Consider the following 18,925-nt stretch of genomic DNA (forward strand, 5'->3'; position numbering starts at 1 on the left):
CCACCGACCTAGTAACTAGTATTGTAATAGATTAATGTAGTTGATTCTAGAAAGTTACATAGGCTATGTCGGCTAGGAATGGAGAATAGTCTAGAAAGTAAAAGAATTATGTAGCAAAGGCAATGGAATGGAGAGCTATGTCGGCTAGAACAACTATAAATAGGCATAAAGCCATGCATTGTATAGAATCAAGAACAACTATAAATAGGCATAAAGCCATGCATTGTATAGAATCAAGAAGTGTGTCAACAAGAAGAGTGTGAATAAGTAGAGTGAGCTAGAGAGTTAGTAGTTCTTGTGAGAAGTGTGAGTGAAGAGAGAAAGAGTCCTTGTAAGAATTTGTCTTTCCTTTGAGAGTTGTCTTGTTGTAATATTTTGTGAGTCTAATACAAGTAAATTGTTTACTTGTTTTGTCTCCAACAAGTCTCTACATTAGAGTTGTGTACTCTAAATTTGCTCAACAATTGGTATCAGAGCGGGACGGTCAGTGACTGATTCTGCGGGAGCTTCTTTGAGTCGTGAAGAGTTTGTCTCTACAAGTTTGCATATTTAGTTCAAGCTTGTTCGGTACTGCCGGAATTCTGCCGACACGATGGGTGATCTTCACGTAGTTGGAGGAATCACGAAGCTCAACAACAAAAATTACAACACGTGGGTGACATGCATGGAGTCTTATCTACAAGGCCAAGATCTTTGGGATGTCGTCGGGGGCAACGATGTTGCACAACCACGAGAAGACAATAGCGACGCTTTGCGTAAGTGGAAGATCAAAGCAAGTAAAGTCATGTTTGCCCTGAAGACAACAATTGAAGAAGAAATGTTAGAGCACATAAGGAAAGCCAAAACACCAAAGGAAGCATGGGACACCTTCGCAACACTCTTTTCAAAAAGGAATGACACAAGACTACAACTTCTTGAGAACGAGCTGCTATCTGTTGCACAACGTGACATGACGATTGCTCAGTACTTCCACAAGGTAAAGTCCATATGCCGTGAAATTTCTGATTTAGATCCTACTGCTGCTATTGTGGAATCTAGGATAAAAAGAATAATTATCCATGGTCTGAGACCCGAATACCGAGGCTTCGTTGCCGCTGTACAATGGTGGCCTACTCAACCATCACTTGTTGAATTTGAAAATTTGCTTGCCGATCAAGAGGCTATGGCTAAGCAAATGGGAGGGGTCTCGTTAAAAGGTGAGGAGGAAGCACTCTACACCAACAAAAGTAAAGGCAACTTCAAGCAGCACTTTGGTAGTGGATCTAAAAGAGATGGTGACAAGGCGAAAAGTCATCAAGGAGAAGGAAGTTCTCGGCCAGGGGGAGCTTCAAAGTTTCAAGGCAACCGTGGTCAATCCAAGAATACTAAAAGATTCGAACGTAAATGCTACAACTGCGGAAAAAAGGGCCACATGGCGAAAGATTGTTGGTCCAACAAAAGGCCCGCTGAGAGTAATACTGCTACTTCCAACTCAAAGGAGAAAAGTGAGGATGATTGGGACGCGGAAGCATCTCTTGCTATAGAGGAAGAGGAGATAGCTCTCACTGTGACGTCACCGAAAAGGATTGACTACAAGAATGATTGGATTATCGACTCAGGCTGCTCAAATCACATGACAGGTGATAAGGAGAAGCTGCAGAACCTGACTGAGTACAAAGGCAATCGTGTGGTGGTGACTGCTAACAACTCAAGGTTACCGATAACCCACATCGGTAAGACAGTAGTAGCACCACGATACAATTCTAATGAAGTGCCGCTTCAAGATGTCTACCATGTTCCAGGCATGAAGAAGAATCTGCTTTCAGTAGCACAACTGACATCATCAGGCCACTATGTCCTATTCAGTCCAAGAGATGTGAAGGTGTATCGAGACCTCAAGATCTCAGGGATGCCGACAATGGAGGGACGACGACTAGAGTCAGTCTACGTAATGTCAGCAGAGTCTGCATATGTAGACAAGACAAGAAAGAACGAGACAGCAGATTTATGGCACATGAGATTGGGCCACGTTAGCTATCACAAGCTAAGCGTGATGATGAAGAAGTCAATGCTCAAGGGTCTGCCTCAGCTTGATGTGAGAACAGATACGGTCTGTGCAGGATGTCAATATGGTAAAGCGCATCAACTACCATATGAGGAATCCAAGTTCAAAGCAAAAGCACCGCTAGAGTTAATCCATTCTGATGTGTTCGGGCCTGTTAAGCAACCATCGATTAGCGGGATGCGATACATGGTGACGTTCATTGATGACTTCTCCAGGTATGTGTGGGTTTTCTTTATGAAAGAAAAATCCGACACATTTTCAAAGTTTAAAGAGTTTAGAGAGATAGTTGAAGGAGAAGTGGGAAAGAAGATTATTTGTCTACGCACAGATAATGGAGGAGAATATACCTCGAATGAATTCTGCCAGTATCTACGAGAGACTCGCATACGTCATCAATTCACATGTGCCAACACGCCACAACAGAATGGAGTAGCAGAGAGAAAGAACCGGCATCTTGCAGAGATATGTCGAAGCATGCTGCATGCCAAGAATGTGCCTGGAAGGTTTTGGGCTGAAGCCATGAGAACTGCAGCCCATGTGATCAATAAACTTCCTCAACCAAGGTTAGAATTTGTTTCACCCTTCGAGAAACTGTGGGATATGAAACCTACAGTCAGTTACTTTCGAGTATTCGGTTGTGTGTGCTACGTATTTGTTCCAAGTCATCTACGTAGCAAGTTTGACAAGAAGGCAATCAGATGTATCTTTGTGGGATACGACAGCCAGAGAAAAGGGTGGAAGTGTTGTGACCCTACAAATGGAAGGTGCTACACATCACGAGATGTGGTGTTCGATGAAGCATCATCTTGGTGGTCCCCAGAAAAGGAGGTGTTACCAGACTCGAGAGAAATTGAAGATAAGCTGCAACAAAAGTTGGGGGAGCAAATTGTTCCAATCCGACCGAGTCCAAATGAGCATGAAGATTCGCTTGACGGTGACGATGACGAGCAAGAGGTTACTCAGAATCCTTGGCAAACTGGTGTACATCAACAAGCACTAGAAGAAGTTAGACCCAGTGAAGTAGAAATACCGACTCCACAGTCACAACCCAGAAGGTCAACAAGAGTACGGAAGCAAAATCCCAAATACGCCAACGCAGCCATAGCAGAAGACATAGTTGAACCTGAAACATTTGAAGAAGCATCACAGAGTTCCGAATGGGTTAAAGCTATGGGAGAAGAAATCACTGCGCTTGAGCAAAATCAGACTTGGGATCTAGTGCCAAAGCCAAGAGATGTGAAACCCATATCCTGCAAATGGGTGTATAAGATAAAGCGTCGTCCTGATGGGTCGATCGAGAGGTACAAGGCTCGGTTGGTGGCTCGAGGTTTCTCTCAGCAATACGGACTAGATTATGATGAAACGTTTAGTCCAGTGGCAAAGCTTGTGACCGTACGAGTCCTACTTGCACTTGCGGCCAACAAAGATTGGAACTTGTACCAGATGGATGTGAAGAATGCGTTTTTGCATGGGGAGTTAGATCGGGAAATCTACATGACTCAACCAATGGGCTTTGAGAACGAAGTCCATCCCGAGTATGTGTGCAAGCTAAAAAAGGCACTTTACGGATTAAAGCAAGCGCCAAGAGCATGGTACGGTAAGATTGCAGAATTTCTCTCTCGAAGTGGTTATTCAGTGACCCATGCAGATCCTAGTTTATTTGTCAAAGCTAATGGAGGAAAATTAGCTATCGTGCTGGTATACGTGGATGATCTAATCATCACTGGTGATGATGAGGAAGAAATTCACCAAACGAAGGAGAATTTGTCAGTTCGTTTTCAGATGAAAGAACTGGGACAACTCAAACACTTTCTTGGGCTAGAGGTCGATCGCACACAAGAAGGAATATTTCTATGTCAACAGAAATATGCAAAAGATTTGTTGCAAAAGTTCGGGATGCTTGAATGCAAGCCAATCTCAACGCCAATGGAGCCCAATGTCAAGCTGTGCGCATATGAAGGCAAAGACTTGGAAGACACAACGATGTATCGACAATTGGTGGGTAGTCTAATCTACTTGACATTGACTCGGCCTGACATTTCGTATGCAGTTGGTGTGATGAGTCGATACATGCAAAATCCAAAGAAGTCTCATTTGGACGCAGTACGACGAATACTGAGGTATGTGAAAAGTACAATTGACTATGGTCTGTTGTACAAGAAAGGAGAAGACTGCAAGCTAGTTGGTTATTGTGACGCTAACTATGCGGGAGATCATGATACTCGTCGATCAACTACCGGGTACGTGTTTAAGCTTGGTTCAGGAACAATTTCTTGGTGCAGTAAGAGACAGCCGACGGTATCTTTGTCAACCACGGAAGCAGAGTACAGAGCAGCAGCAATGGCAGCTTAAGAGATCACGTGGCTAACACAGCTAATGAATGATCTACATCAATTGGTAGATTATTCAGTGCCGTTATACTGTGATAATCAATCAGCAGTTCGTTTGGCGGAAAATCCAGTCTTTCATGCAAGAACCAAACATGTGGAGATACACTACCATTTTATTAGAGAGAAGGTTCTGCAAGAAGAGATTGAGATGAGACATATCAATACAGATGATCAAATTGCGGACTTGTTCACAAAAGGTCTGAGTACCAGCAAGTTGGAAAGATTTCGTCATCAGCTCAATGTGATGCGAAGGATGTGAACTGGTGTTGAGGGGGAGTGTTAAAGTATCAACCCCAGCTCAACCCATTTTGAGGAGCAATCTCTACAAGGTTCTAGAAGTATAAACAACAAGGAAATAAAGCCTAGAGAAGATAGTCAATACTTGAGCTAGATAAGTAGAGAAAAATCTGGAAAAGTGAAGGAAGTTCCACCGACCTAGTAACTAGTATTGTAATAGATTAATGTAGTTGATTCTAGAAAGTTACATAGGCTATGTCGGCTAGGAATGGAGAATAGTCTAGAAAGTAAAAGAATTATGTAGCAAAGGCAATGGAATGGAGAGCTATGTCGGCTAGAACAACTATAAATAGGCATAAAGCCATGCATTGTATAGAATCAAGAAGTGTGTCAACAAGAAGAGTGTGAATAAGTAGAGTGAGCTAGAGAGTTAGTAGTTCTTGTGAGAAGTGTGAGTGAAGAGAGAAAGAGTCCTTGTAAGAATTTGTCTTTCCTTTGAGAGTTGTCTTGTTGTAATATTTTGTGAGTCTAATACAAGTAAATTGTTTACTTGTTTTGTCTCCAACAAGTCTCTACATTAGAGTTGTGTACTCTAAATTTGCTCAACATACTATGTCTATTGGATGGTACACTAACCACGTGGTGTACCCGTAACACCCAAAAATTACTCCAATTTTACAATGGTTGGAGTCTTCCATACACTTGAGTCAAAGTCTATGTCTCTCATTCTTTAAAGTTGCAATGTCAATTAATGCATTTTCTGGATTAAGTTTGCATTTTTTGCTACATGTGTCCCACCTGCATGCTTGGCACTATTTGTGTTAGAAAAACTAAACGCAAAATTTTCGTTTATTGTTTTGATTTACCATACATAGGAATAGGAATAGGAATGTGAAATTAATGCTTTGCTTTCGTAAACTTGTTTTCCAAAATTTCCTAACCTCATAATTATTGCGTGAGCTTGCCATTGTTAGCACTACAAAGAACTTAAAATATTGAAATGAAAATTGTTAGGTTCCAATAAAATTGTCTAAGTATTAAATATTAGAACTCCCACACACTGAAATATAGGAAAGAAAGACACAATTATCTCCATATCTTCAGTCAAAGTCTCTGTCTCTTATCTTTTTAATGAAATGAAATTGATGGAAGTGAGAGCTTAATGGATGTTATTGGTGGATCAGCAAAGAAGGTTTGTTGTATGCTTGACAGAAGGGGTTTAAATGTGTCCCACATTGAACTGTTGTTGAGTAATGTGAATGGATGATCAAGAAGGCCAAAGAGACCTGGCAGTGGCTGTCACTTCACTTTGGGTTTCCTTCGGGCTAGTGGGGCTACTGCTCTCTGAAAATGACTCTGCGCGTAGGATTAATTGACTTTATCTTCACCATGGGGCTCACGCACACGACTGAAAAGATCATTCAATATTCTCTGTTTTTCTTCTTTTATTTTTGGAAATGTATTCTTATTGTTTCGTATAGGATGCGTCAGTTTGGTGGTTTGATTTGGATTGAATTGGATCAAGACAATTTTTATGGGTCATACCGTCTAAATGAGATTTGTAAGACTATAAAAAATGAAGCAAATGCTTTTTTTATTTTTTTTATTTTTACACAAAGGTGACAAACAAGTACCCAAAAAAAAAAAACAAGAGTATGTCTCAGAGGATTAGGTGAATATTCCACACTAAATGGGCGTAATGGTTGTCGAACTACCAAAGTACCCTACCTTCTCAACTGTAATGGTTGTCGGACTACTTAAACCCTAATTCATTCTTTTTAAAAAGGGGAAATATCACTTTTGGTCCGTGTTGTTAGCAGGTTTTTCCACTTTGATCCCTGTAGTTTTAATTTTGTCAATTTAACCCATATAGTTTGATTATATCGCAATTCAAGGATACATCCAAATTTCCATCCAAAATATCCCCTTAGTAAGAGACACGTGTTTATTCCATTAAGAAATTGGAAGGAAATTTGGACATGTCCTTAAATTGAAATAAAATCAAACATGAATGGTCCTTAAATTTTTCAAAAGTTCTCATTTGAGTTTTCAAACTTTCAAATCAATCAATGTGATCCTTAACACTTTGTTTGCATGAAGGAATTGAAACCCTGAAAAACATAGTAAAAAATTACATATTTTGCTCAACAAGGCTGTGTACTCTCCTTGACGAAACCTGAATTTGAAATCCTAAATGGAAAGTAGATGATTTTGTTGAGCAAAATTTTGAGTTTTAGGACTAAATTGAGCTTTATTTTGATGAAATATCCTTTAAAGTTGGTGAGGTGATGATATGTGACCAATTTTAATAAAGTTTTGTTGGAATGCGACAATAAAGACCAAATTGATGTGTAGAGCAAAATATAAAAGATCATATTGATTGATTTGAAAGTTTGAGGACTAAAAAAAGAATTCTAAAGACACTACCTGTAATAAATACCCTTGTTAAGAGACTTGATTCATTGTTTGACGAGATTGTGGATTGACATTATTTATGCCAACGATTTATCGTCACAGCAAGAGAGAAGACTTCCCAATTAGTTGAGTCCAGGTTCCAGAGACTGAAACAAATGCCAAATTTCATTTTCCATGTCATTTTGATTTTGGACTATCAAGAAAAAAAGAAGAAAGAAAAAGCAAATACGTCATTCATTTTACATAATCAAGTTTAAAAGAAGTTAATAAAAAATAAAAAAAACTAAACTTGAATCAAGTTTAAGTTCCCTACCTCTTTAGGAATAGCACCGGAAAGTTTATTTCCAAACAGATTGCCGTGTAAGATTTCTCATATCACCAATCCATGCAAGCGATCATGGCCTACTCTCTTTTCCACAAGTTTTCAGAGTGGAAGACTTGAAAGGTCTTTCCAAAATCTTATTTTCATAATTAGAAGACGATTTGGGAAGACTCTTTGGGGTTTTCAGACAGTTGAGTCAAAGTCTTTGTCTGTTAACTTTGAAGAAGTTGAAGTAATTGCATTTTGCATTTTGTGTCTTGAGTCAAAACTCCCACTGACTTACTTCCTTCACAGTGGCAAGAACCGAACACACACACATACAACACGTTAAACCATGTCATTGTACGAAGAAATTATTGTTTCATTTTTTCTTTCCCTCTCACAAGGAAAAACCTTTGTTAAAGTATGAGCCAAGACACACAAGTGGGCATAAGATAGAGTACCATATTAAGGCAACGCATTTAAAAATAATTTGAATAACGCAGGCAGACACATAAACTGAAATCTAGAAAACAAGCATATTCTCTTGTCAGGTCGTTGAACCATCCAGAGCAAGCAAAAGCAAATCATTTTAGTCCAGGAAAATGTTCTTGCTTGATATGTCCCGGTATACATTTTAGTCCAATTTCCTATTCCATTTCTTTGGCTGCTTATCTCCAAGTCAAAAGCAAATCATGAGCCTTCCACGAAAAAAGCAGAACTTATTGCAAATCAAAATTTTATTTTTCTATGTTGTTTTGAGTTTGGACCATCAAAGGAAAAAAAAAGAGGAAATACACCATTATATATATCGATTAGCCATCCAAACATTAACCGAATGTTGTGTCGTGTCTCAATGTGTACCTCCAAGATAATATTGATTCATCACATTAATTGTCCTCTAAGTTATGATTTTGTTGCAATTTGGGTGGCATTCACTAATATTCATAATACTTTAGGTGGCAACGTGAGACATACATTTCATAAGGAAAAACATTTCGAAATACCAAACATTTAAGAAGAATTAGATAAAGGCAGACACGAACGAAGTGAAATATAGAAAAGCAGCACATCTCCTCATCAGGAAGTCAAACCATCAGGAGCAAGCAATTCACCACATGTTGTCATATGCAATGGCTTTGACAAATGTAGCCTCTGAGTTGATGAGAGGAGCTGAGAAACTTTCTTCATTGTTGGACGACACTGCGGATTGGGATTCAAGGATGCAAATGCTATCTTCACAAGAGAGACCACCTCCCCTGCTTCTTGATTTGAGGGTGGCAAGATGCGCTGGTCCAGAACATCCGAAATTGGCATTTCAGGGGCTGGTGATGCAGATGAGGACGACGATGACGCCCCAGATGATAAAGATGAGAAAGCATCTCCTGGATGGCTTCCCATAATTACTTCCAGTGTGACAACTCCAAAGCTAAAAACATCGCACTTCTCGTTCACTTCCATCGTATATGCAAGCTCTGCTTAGAAAAAAACTCAGAGAAGAAATTTTATCATGCATCAATTGTACACATGTACAAGAGACAATTATGCGAGGAAGTGACAATTTCCCAATCAAACTAATAATTCATTGAAACACACAACCTACAATTTCGAGGAAATTTAGTCCTATTTGAAAACCAAATAAAATAGCTTACGCAAATCAAATTTAATAAAACCTGGCTAATGAAAACAAAAAACAACAAAAAAAGAAGAAGAAGAAGAAAAGTTTCGATCACCATTCATGACAAAAATATCTAATAGTTATATTTTCAAAATCAAACAAGTGCAATGTGTTAATGTTAATCATTGGTCTAAAAATAAATGTTTAAATGTTTTAAACACAGAAAACAGAGAATGACAATACTAATTACCTGGTGCCATGTAGCCAAATTTGCCTGCAGCAGAAGTCCAATTAGTTGAGTCTGGATTTAAAAACCTAGCAGTGCCAAAGTCTGAAACACAGGCCTCATATTCAGAATCCAACAAAATGTTCTTGCTTGAGATGTCACGATGTACAATTGGTGACAAGCAATCGTGGTGCATGTAAGACAAGGCATGAGCTACACCTTTTACAATATTCACCCTTTTGCTCCACCCTAACTCTTTAGCCTCTTCCTCTTTGCTCAAGATTGCGGCCAAGCTACCTCTTTCAAGATACTCGTACACCAAAAACGAGTGTCGTTTATGTGCGCAAAAACCATAGAGCTTCACAATATTCCGATGTCTTATCTCAGTGAGTGCCCTTACTTCATTTAAGAACTCCTTCTGAAATTCTGTCACGCCATCCCACACAAGATGAAGTTTCTTCACAGCCACAACGTTGGCACTGGCAGATGACAAATTCACTCTGTAGACGCTTCCATGTCCTCCCTTCCCAATGCAATATATGGAATCAAAATCTTATGTTGCTCTTATGATTTCCTCATACATTGATTTTCCATCAAAATTTAAAACTGAAAAGGAAATCTCTTCATGCATGTTGTTTTGTTCTTTATCCTGATGCTTCTTCTTCCTTTGCACTACAAAGACAATTGTAAAGAAAACAGATAGAAGTACAAATACTGCAAGAAGGGAGAATGTTATTCCAAAAACCCTTTTTTGGTGAGGTTTTGTCCCATGTTGATTGCAAGGTGGCAGTGCTCCAACTTTGCCACACAATCCTTTGTTCCCTTTTAATGCTTCTGGCGAAGCTTCTTGAAATGCGCGGGTGTTGGGAAGGGGACCTTCCAAGTGATTGTAGGATATGTCAACATACGACAAGCCATGCATGTCTTCGAAACTCATTGGTATGAAACCCGAAAGATTGTTGTGGGAAAGATTAAGTGTCACCAAACTCTGGATGTTGCTCATTTCTGATGGTATCTTACCTTCAAGTGAGTTGTGACTTAAATCTAGGTCATTCAATTGAACTAACTTCCCCAACTTCAATGGAATTGCTTGAGCCAACTCGTTTTTGCTCAAATTCAAGTAGTGCAATCTGAACAAGTAGCCTAGAATGCTCGGAATTGACTCATTGAATTTGTTTGCTGACAAGTCAAGATATTCAAGATCACTCAATGATCCTAATTCTGAGGGTATACAACCCGAAAGTTTATTTCCATTCAACATCAACTTCTCCAAAAATGTCAGTCTCCCAAAAGCCTTTGGAATCACCCCAACTAAGTGATTTAAAGAAAGGTCGAGCACATGAATTTGGGTTGCGTTGCCTATCTCATGTGGGATGCTGCTGTCTACCGCGCAAATCTCACGGCCTGGAGTTCCGGGCCGAGGGGATGTGCGTTAACACGGGGTTTCCTGCTTTTGGGTGCGGTGCGGTTGTGCGCGGGCGTGCCAGCACGGTCTACCGTGCGTTGATGTGTTGATGAGTGTTGGATGGATAAGTGGTACGCCTGTTTGATCTGTCTTCCTAGTCAAACGATTGTAGCCGAGAGAGGAACTGGTCTCGGCTGTTAGGTTCACGGCCTGAACTACAAGGCCGTCGAGTGATGGTGTTGGTGGTGGGTTTTGGGCGGTGCTCCGGCGCGCTGCTCAGGGAGCGACGGTTGTATGATATATGGGGTGAGTGAACGAACAACAAGGATGGTGCTCCGGCGCCTTGAAAATCAAGGGTCGTATGATATATTGATGAATGGATTTTCCTTACAATCTACCACTACTCCTAGGAAAGCAAGTAAAGATATTGAAAGTGCATTATAGGAAAAGATAAGTTGCTCCGTGGGAGGCTTTGTTTTGGTGTTGAACCCTTTGAATGTAGCTCGAGTCTTGTATTTATAGGAAGAGTCCCTGGATGAGTAATCGAGGCTGAATTTACGCATAGTGGAGTCTGATTAGCGCAAGTGGGCAGTCCAATCGACATTTGGGATCGTGAAGTATGGTGGTGAGACCCCAGAAATCCCGGTGAATCTCGGCCGCCGCTCTTGATCGTGGGGTTTTGAGCCTCTGGCCGTGGAGACGCATTTATGGCCTGGATAGCTGGTGAACCAATATCTCAGGCTGTCAGAATTCTTGTGAGAATGTCCACGTCTAATCACTCTGATCCTCATCACCAAATCCTGACTTCAGTCACTTCCCACCTTCCCTCATGCATTAAATGCTTCTTTGTGGCCAATGGGTTTGCTGCATTAAACAGGCACTACTTCATTAAATGAAGCCTGGGACCCTGCTGTCACATGATGATTTGCCTTTAATGCCTTGGCCGCAATTTTGTTCGGCCTCGGCCTCGGCCTACGCTTGAGGCCGAGATGATCATGCCTTGGCATTTCCTCTTTTATTTTTAGGAAGGCGAAATACCCTGGCGAAACGCTGCGTTTCAGCTTCTGCGAATAAGTGCCAGGGCCGAGAGAAAGGGCCCCCTCGGCCAACTTATGGCCGTGATTTATCAGGCACAAACAGCTGCCAGTAAGGTTGTTTCCTGCCATTTGTAGGGTTGTCAGCTTTGGGCATCGTCCCCAGGTGTGTGAGATTTCTCCATAGAAGTTGTTGTGGCTTATAGTCATAAAATCAAGATTCGGATAAACACCGAAGTCTTCAGATATATTGCCTGTCAATTGGTTATGGTCAAGATGGACTCTGAATAAGCTCGTGCAGTTTTTCAAGCTTTTGGGGATTGGACCGGTCAAATAGTTTGTGCTTGCTGAAAAGTTCACGAGTTTTCCGCCTTGGCAAATATTTGGAGGGATGAGACCACTTAAATTGTTGTAGGACAACTCTAGATCTAAAAGAGATTTCAAGTTCCCTATCTCCTTAGGAATCAAACCAAAAAGTTGATTGGAATGCAAGTACAAAATGTTTAGGTTTTTTAAGTTACCAATATTTGGAGGGATGAGACCGCTAAAATTGTTATCAGACAACTCTAGATCTACAAGAGATTTCAAGTTCCCTATCTCCATGGGAATCAAACCAAAAAGTTGGTTGTCATTCAAGCACAAAGTGTTTAGCTTTATTAAGTTACAAATATTTGGAGGTATGGGACCACTTAAATTGTTATAGGACAACATCAGGTCTACGAGAGATTTCAAGTTCCCTATCTCCTTGGGAATCAAACCAGAAAGTTGATTGGAATGCAAGATCAAATAGTTTAGCTTTATTAAGTTACCAATATTTGGAGGGATGAGACCACTTAAATTGTTGTGGGACAATTGTAGATCTACAAGAGATTTCAAGTTCCCTATCTCCTTGGGAATCAAACCAGAAAGTTGATTGGAAAAGATGTGCAAAGTGTTTAGGTTTATTAAGTTACCAATATTTGGAGGGATGAGACCACTTAAATTGTTGTAGGACAACGATAGATGTACAAGAGATTTCAAGTTCCCTATCTCCTTGGGAATCAAACCAGAAAGTTGATTAAAATGCAAGTACAAAGTGTTTAGGTTTATTAAGTTACCAATATTTGGAGGGATGAGACCACTTAAATTGTTGCGGGACAACTCTAGATCTACAAGAGATTTCAAGTTCCCTATCTCCTTGGGAATCAAACCAGAAAGTTGATTACCATAGAGATAAAGAATGGTAAGGCTTGTTAGATCACCTAGTGATCTTGGAATTGAACCATTGAGTTTATTGTTATACAAAAAAGTGTATTCTCATAGAGACCAAGAAACGTAAGATTTCTCAGGAGACCGATTTCTGGTGGGATTCTCCAGGAGAACTTATTCATAGAGAGATCAAGATGGTGGAGTTTGGAGAGGTTACTGATTTGAGGTGGGATGACATCAAAGAGTTTGTTGAAGCTGAGGTCAAGATATTCAAGATTAGGGAAGGACAAGAATGAAAACTCATGTAGCGTACCTTGAATACCACAAGTGGAAAGGTTTAGCTTGCTGACACTTCCAACTGCGTTGCATGAAACACCAGTCCAAGTGCATGGGCTTGTTCTTGGTTTTGGATTGGTGCTGGAAGAATTGGTGGCATTAATATTATGAGTGGGAGGGTCGTACCAGGTGAGGTTGTTGAGGGCTTGATTTGGAAATAAGCTGGCTTTCCATTTGAGAAGAGCCTTTGCTTCAGTATGATAAGTAGAAGTAGCATAAGGAAAAGCAACCCAATTTGGTGATGAAACATACAAGAAGATGACAAGGCAATAAGGCAGGAAGCATAGTTTAGAGGAAGTTGAAGATGTCATGGTTGTTGTTTGTGTGGTATACATATATTGTATGGGCCATGCCTTACTACTTATATATAGTGTGGGTTAGTCTTTGGGGTTCAGTTGAGCATTGAAAAGTGTTTGAGAGCGTGTTCCTTGTGCTCTTGATTAAGTTGTGTGAGAACCCGTGGTCTTCTTGGACCTCAAATTCACACCTGAATGTCACCATGGCATTGGACAATGAAATTATGGTTTCATTTCTTCTTTCCCTCTCACAAGGAAAAACATTTCTAAGTAACAACGGTTTGGGGTTTTCACACTGAAATTCTTTGTTCCTTTTCTTCAAAGTTGAAAAAAACAACTTTTGCATTTTCTCAAAGTGATTAACCCTGAAAGTGCGCTAGCCAGACAGAGGAAATGGTATAGTCCTGTCACGACTAGAACAATTCAGACAAAACATGCTTCTTGCTTTGCTTTAGTGGAAAAATTAATCCACTTCAGCTGTCCCCAACAAATTTGTAGAGGAATAACTCGTCAATGCAATTTCATCCACGCCATTCAGTTTTCTTTTGAGTGAAGGTCTCAGTCTTTTTTTTTTTTGGTCTAAACCATGAGGTGGTCTTGGATGGGCCCCAATTATGGGTGGCACCTTTAAGCCTTAACCACAACCCAGACTAATCCCCACTCACACCGGGTCGGCCCATAAGGGGTAAAGTGTTGGCCAAAGTGGTGACTCCGTATGAGAGCAGGGATCGAACCCCTGACCTCTCTTAAGGAATGAGAGTGCCGAACCACTCACACCAACCACCTTGGTTTAAGGTCTCAGTCTTTCATTCTCTAAATTTACATGCCAATTTTGTATTTTCTGGATGAAATAATGAAATGAAATTGACGAAGGTGAGAGATAACCATATGCATGACATAGGGGTTTAGATGTGTCCCACCCACCTGAATGCTTGAGTGAGCTTGCTGCCATTGTTAGGATTGTAATAAAGTCTTTGTCTCAGTGGTTGTTGTTACAATGGCTGGAGTCAGAGTCTTTGTCTCTCGTTCTTTATAGTTATAGTTAAATGTCAGTTTTGCATTTTCTGGACTGAATTAATGAAATGAAATGGATGCCAACTTAATTTTTTAATTTATCAACACAAAATACAGAGGTGATTCACGAATTCATCGGTTATTTATTAGCTTGCTTGCTTTGTACATAGTCGAATGAAAGCTATTTCTTCAGATTTTTTTTTTTTTCAAAAAATCGGTTATTTTGGGTGTAAAAAAAAAAAGAGGCTGAAGTTTTGAAATTCCCCTTGAACTTGTACATAACTTTTATTGAAAAGTCTTTGAGAGCGTGTTCCTTGTGCTCTTGATTAAGTTGTGTGAGAACACATGCAGAGAACTGATTTTTAGACCTCAAATTAATAGTCAACTTAATTTTTTAATTTATCAACACAAAATACATCGGTTATTTATTAGCTTGCTTGCTTTGTAGTTGAATGAAAGCTAATTCTTCAGATTTTTTTATTTAAAAAATGGGTTATTTGGGGTGGAAAAAAAAAAAGAGGCTAAAGTTTTGAAAATCCCCTTAACTTGTACATAACTTTCATTTTGCCCATTATTTTTTATTTGAGAAAATTCAGGATACAAACATTTGTTTTTAGTCAATCTCCCCCCTAGTGCTAAATTTGCTTACATACATTCCAACTATTTTACAGTTAAAAGATACCATGTGGGCACTATGAGGGCAAATTGTTCAATTTGTATCTTATAAATAATTAAAAACTGAAAAATAAAATAACAGAAAACATATACACAAAAAATAAAATAATTATAATAAAAATAGAGAAAACACTTTCTTTGCTGTTCGGAATATTGTTTCTCACTATGTTTTACATTTTTGTGAGCTTGGACCACCAAACTACCTAGCTCTGACAAATCAAACAGAGAGAAAAATAACATTTTTTTTTTTTTTTGTGTGTGGGTACATTCGAGTAATATTATGCATAGATCTAGTGTTAACATGGCTTGGATTGTTTTCAAGTTCTGGTCAGTCATTTTAAAATGACGAAAGTTTGTATCCTTAATTTTCAAAATAAAATAATTATGAAGCAAAATAAAAATTAGGTACAAGTTCGGAGGGATTTCAACAACCGGGGTTGAGGTTGTTGCGCTATCTGTAATGTTATTTTTTATAGCTTTGTACATTTTTATTTTTTCTTATTTGGATTGTTGGGTCTCAATAAAGTTTCTCTAACAAGAAAATATTAGAATCCTGACACGTTGAAAAATAGGAAAGAAGCATACATATCTTCAGTCAAAGTCTTTGTCTGTTAAAATTGGAAAGTTTGCATGTTGTCGCTAAACTTTAGTGAAATGAGGTTGTTACTTGAATGCCGTTTTCTCCTTCCTATTATTACGACCCATGAGTCAAGAACACGATTTCTATCATATATTTATAGATGTTTTAATTAAACCCTGTAAATATTCAAGTTCACCCTACAATATATATTTTTTTGGCAAAAGGTCAGTTTTGGTCCCTGTAGTTTGACACTTTTACCACTTTGGTCCCTGTGGTTTTAATTTGGTCAATTTTATCCCTGTAGTTTCAATTTGAAGCAATTTAAGGACAATCCTTAATTTCTGTCAAATATTTTTAACTTCTGTTAGTTGTGGAGGGGTAATTCGGTCAAAAAAATTATTTCATTTTAAAATAAATATTAAAGACAAATAAATAAATAAAAAATTTCAAAAATAATAAATAAAAAAATAGCAAACCCAGCCAAACCCAATTCCGATCAAGAGAGCAAAACCCCAGATTAGATCTAGTGTTGGGTAAACAATGTCTAATATTACCTTCCACAATACAGAGAATATTCCTCCAAAACCCATCAAGTTGAAGATGAAAACCCAGATGCTATTTCTACACCATAATATTCTAACAAGGTAGAATTAAAACAAAACAAGAAGAAACAAAAAAGAAAAAACTCAAATTCTTCTCAACCACCAAGTACCAGATTTGAATAAAGGGGTGGATCTTCCTTAGAAAATAAGGGCAGAAAAAAAAAGAAGGAAAAAGGGGGAGCATTCTGGAGATCCATACGGTATAATTAGAGGCACAAAGGGGTGGATTGAATGATCATCACCACAAACCTCACTGAATTTGAAATATCAAGGTCGTCCATCATGGGGGGCGGCGACAGGTTGTGATCGAACAGCAAAGGAGAGATTCTCTGAAACGACGACGTCATGACGCAATCATCGCCGTCGTCGACGACGGAGGACGAGGAGTCGCAGTCGCTGTGGCAGTCATCGGGTAAGACAGGGTGCATGGGTTTCCGCTGCCGCTGAGCATCGCAGTTGGGTATGGGGAAGGGGAGGTTGGGGAAGATGAGATGGGGTTGCCTTTTTCTGGGTTTGGTTCGACTGTTCTGGTTCTAGTTTTTATTTATTTTTTATTTTTTTGTTATTTTATTCTTTAAGATATATTTGTTCTTGTTATTTTTTTTTTTTGTTTTAAAGTTTTGGCGTTTGGTGAGGTTGCAATGGGGTGGAATTGTCGTTATTTTTTTTCAATTTGTAGATTTTTATTTATTTATTTGTCTTTAATGTTTATTTTAAAATGAAATAATTTTTTTTGACCGAATTATCCCTCCATAACTAACAGAAGTTAAAAAAATTTGACAGAAATTGAGGATTGTCCTTAAATTGCTTCAAATTGAAACTACAGGGACAAAATTGATCAAATTGAAATGACAGGGACCAAAGTGGTAAAAGTGCCAAACTACAGGGACCAAAAGTGACTTTTAATGAATAGATGAAGAAGAATTATTGCTTTAGGTTGTTTTAAGATTCAAGTTTATTGCTTTACTTTTTGTTATCGAATTTACTTTAAGTTTAATTTAATTTTAGATTTATTTATTTTATTGCCTTTGTCATTTACATCGTTCTTGTTTCATTCTTACTTAAAGTTATGTTTATTGTTGCTTCGATCTTATTTTTACATTTACTTTCTTGTTATTTAGTTTAATCCCTTCTTAATTTAATTTGCGTCTTTATCATTAAATCCCAAAAAATACTAAAAATATCCATACGAGACCTAACCATCATTGATTCCGAGGAAGTGAAAGAACCTAGGCCAATAGGAGGTTCCTTACTTGGCCGATTGTTTGGGGGTGGTGAAAATTCACCCAACTCGGGCACTTATCGAAAACACGAGCGGCTGGGCTACACTCTATTGCGGTCGGTGTTGGCGGCGCAAATCTCACGGCCTGGTGCTCCAGGCCGAGGGGATATGCGTTAACACGTGACGTCCTTCTTTTGGATGCGGTGCGGTTGTGCGCGGGCATACCAGCACGGTCTACCGTGCGTCGAGATGGTGATGTGGTTTGGATAGAATGATTTAAGTGGTGCGCCTGTTTTGAGTCTGACTTCTAATCAAACGATTGTGGCCGAGAGAGGAACTGATCTCAACCGTCAGGTTCACAGCCTGAGCTATAAGGCCGTTTAGTGGTGGTGTTGATGGTGGGTTTTGGGCGGTGCTCCGGCGCGTTGCTCAGAGAGCGACGGTCGTATGATATATGGGGTGAATGAGAGCGTAACAGAGATGGTGCTCCGGTGCCTTGAAAATCAAGGGTCGTATGATATATTGATGAATGGATTTTCCTTACAATCTATCACTAGTCCTAGGAAAGCAAGTTAAGGTATTGAAAGTGCATTACAGGAAAATATAATTTGCTCCGTGAGAGGCTTTTGGTTTGGTGTTTGAACCATTTGAATGTAGCTTGAGCTTGGTATTTATAGGAAGAGCTCTAGAGGAGTAATCGAGGCTGAAAATCTGCATGATGGAGCCTGATGAGAGCAAGTGGGTAGTCCAATTGACATTTGGGATCGTGAAGCATGGTGGTGTGACCCCGTAAATCCTGGTAAATCTCGGCCGCCGCCCTGATCGTGGGTTCTGCGCCTCTGGCCGTGGGGACGCATTTAATGCCCTCGTCTGGTGGGTGGTGATCTGACCTTAAGTTGTAAGAATATTTGTAAGAATGTTTGCGCCTAACTACTCTGATTTTTATCACCAAATCCTTACTTTAGTCACTTCCCTTCTTCCCTCGTGCATTAAATGCCTTCTTGCGGCTAGTGGGTTTGCTAGTCAGAGGCGTTACTTCATTAAATGAAGCGTGAGACCCTGCTGCCACGTGGTGATTTGACTCCAATATCTTTGGCCGTGTTTCTTTCGTCCTTCGGCCTCGGCCCATAATGTCGCGGTCGAGGCCGAGATGAATATGCCTTTGCAGCTTTTCCTTTGTCTCTGGGAAGACAAAACGCCACATTCCAGTTCATGAATAGGTGCTAGGGCCGAGCGGAAACTCCTTCGGTCATTTTTACGACCGTGATTTATTAGGCACAAACAGCCGTAATGGCTTGAGATTTGGAGAATATGCGGCCGAGTATTGAATTACTAATATGCG

General features: G+C 39.5%; 3 protein-coding genes and 1 pseudogene across 3 annotated transcripts; 1 reads left to right on the forward strand and 3 right to left on the reverse strand.

Moving 5' to 3' along the window:
• Positions 1 to 555: 555 nt before the first annotated feature.
• Positions 556 to 3,617, forward strand: LOC148298057 (uncharacterized; annotated as a pseudogene).
• Positions 3,618 to 8,311: 4,694 nt separating this feature from the next.
• Positions 8,312 to 10,630, reverse strand: LOC110759573 (putative leucine-rich repeat receptor-like protein kinase At1g35710). Its single transcript, XM_021961653.2, has 2 exons — positions 9,256 to 10,630; positions 8,312 to 8,862 (listed from the first exon to the last, which is right to left on the reverse strand). Exons 1-2 carry the CDS (start codon positions 9,425 to 9,427, stop codon positions 8,468 to 8,470), a joined length of 567 nt encoding a protein of 188 aa, XP_021817345.2. The 5' UTR covers positions 9,428 to 10,630; the 3' UTR covers positions 8,312 to 8,467.
• LOC148298058 (uncharacterized) lies at positions 9,785 to 12,794 on the reverse strand. The gene is made up of 3 exons (XM_088249613.1): positions 11,613 to 12,794; positions 10,108 to 10,452; positions 9,785 to 9,903 (listed from the first exon to the last, which is right to left on the reverse strand). The coding sequence occupies exons 1-3, from the start codon at positions 12,379 to 12,381 to the stop codon at positions 9,785 to 9,787; spliced, it is 1,233 nt and encodes a 410-aa protein (XP_088105739.1). The 5' UTR covers positions 12,382 to 12,794.
• A 117-nt stretch (positions 12,795 to 12,911) lies between these two features.
• On the reverse strand, positions 12,912 to 13,505 carry LOC148298059 (MDIS1-interacting receptor like kinase 2-like). The gene has a single exon (XM_088251743.1). It carries the CDS (start codon positions 13,503 to 13,505, stop codon positions 12,912 to 12,914), a length of 594 nt encoding a protein of 197 aa, XP_088107869.1.
• Between the last annotated feature and the right edge of the window lie 5,420 nt (positions 13,506 to 18,925).

Source organism: Prunus avium, chromosome 1 (assembly GCF_965620075.1).
Source record: "Prunus avium chromosome 1, drPruAviu1.hap1.1, whole genome shotgun sequence".
Taxonomy (NCBI): Eukaryota; Viridiplantae; Streptophyta; class Magnoliopsida; order Rosales; family Rosaceae; genus Prunus; species Prunus avium.

Coding starts and splice junctions, on each gene's coding strand:
- LOC110759573 (XM_021961653.2), bottom strand. CDS start 9,427: ATGCACCACGATTGCTTGTCACCAATTGTACATCGTGACATCTCAAGC. Junction 8,863..9,255: donor ATTTGGCTACATGGCACCAG/GTAATTAGTATT, acceptor TTTTCTAAGCAG/AGCTTGCATATACGATGGAA.
- LOC148298058 (XM_088249613.1), bottom strand. CDS start 12,381: ATGTTGTCCTATAACAATTTAAGTGGTCCCATACCTCCAAATATTTGT. Junction 10,453..11,612: donor TGATCATCTCGGCCTCAAGC/GTAGGCCGAGGC, acceptor GTATACCCTCAG/AATTAGGATCATTGAGTGAT. Junction 9,904..10,107: donor ATCCTACAATCACTTGGAAG/GTCCCCTTCCCA, acceptor TTGTCTTTGTAG/TGCAAAGGAAGAAGAAGCAT.
- LOC148298059 (XM_088251743.1), bottom strand. CDS start 13,505: ATGACATCTTCAACTTCCTCTAAACTATGCTTCCTGCCTTATTGCCTT.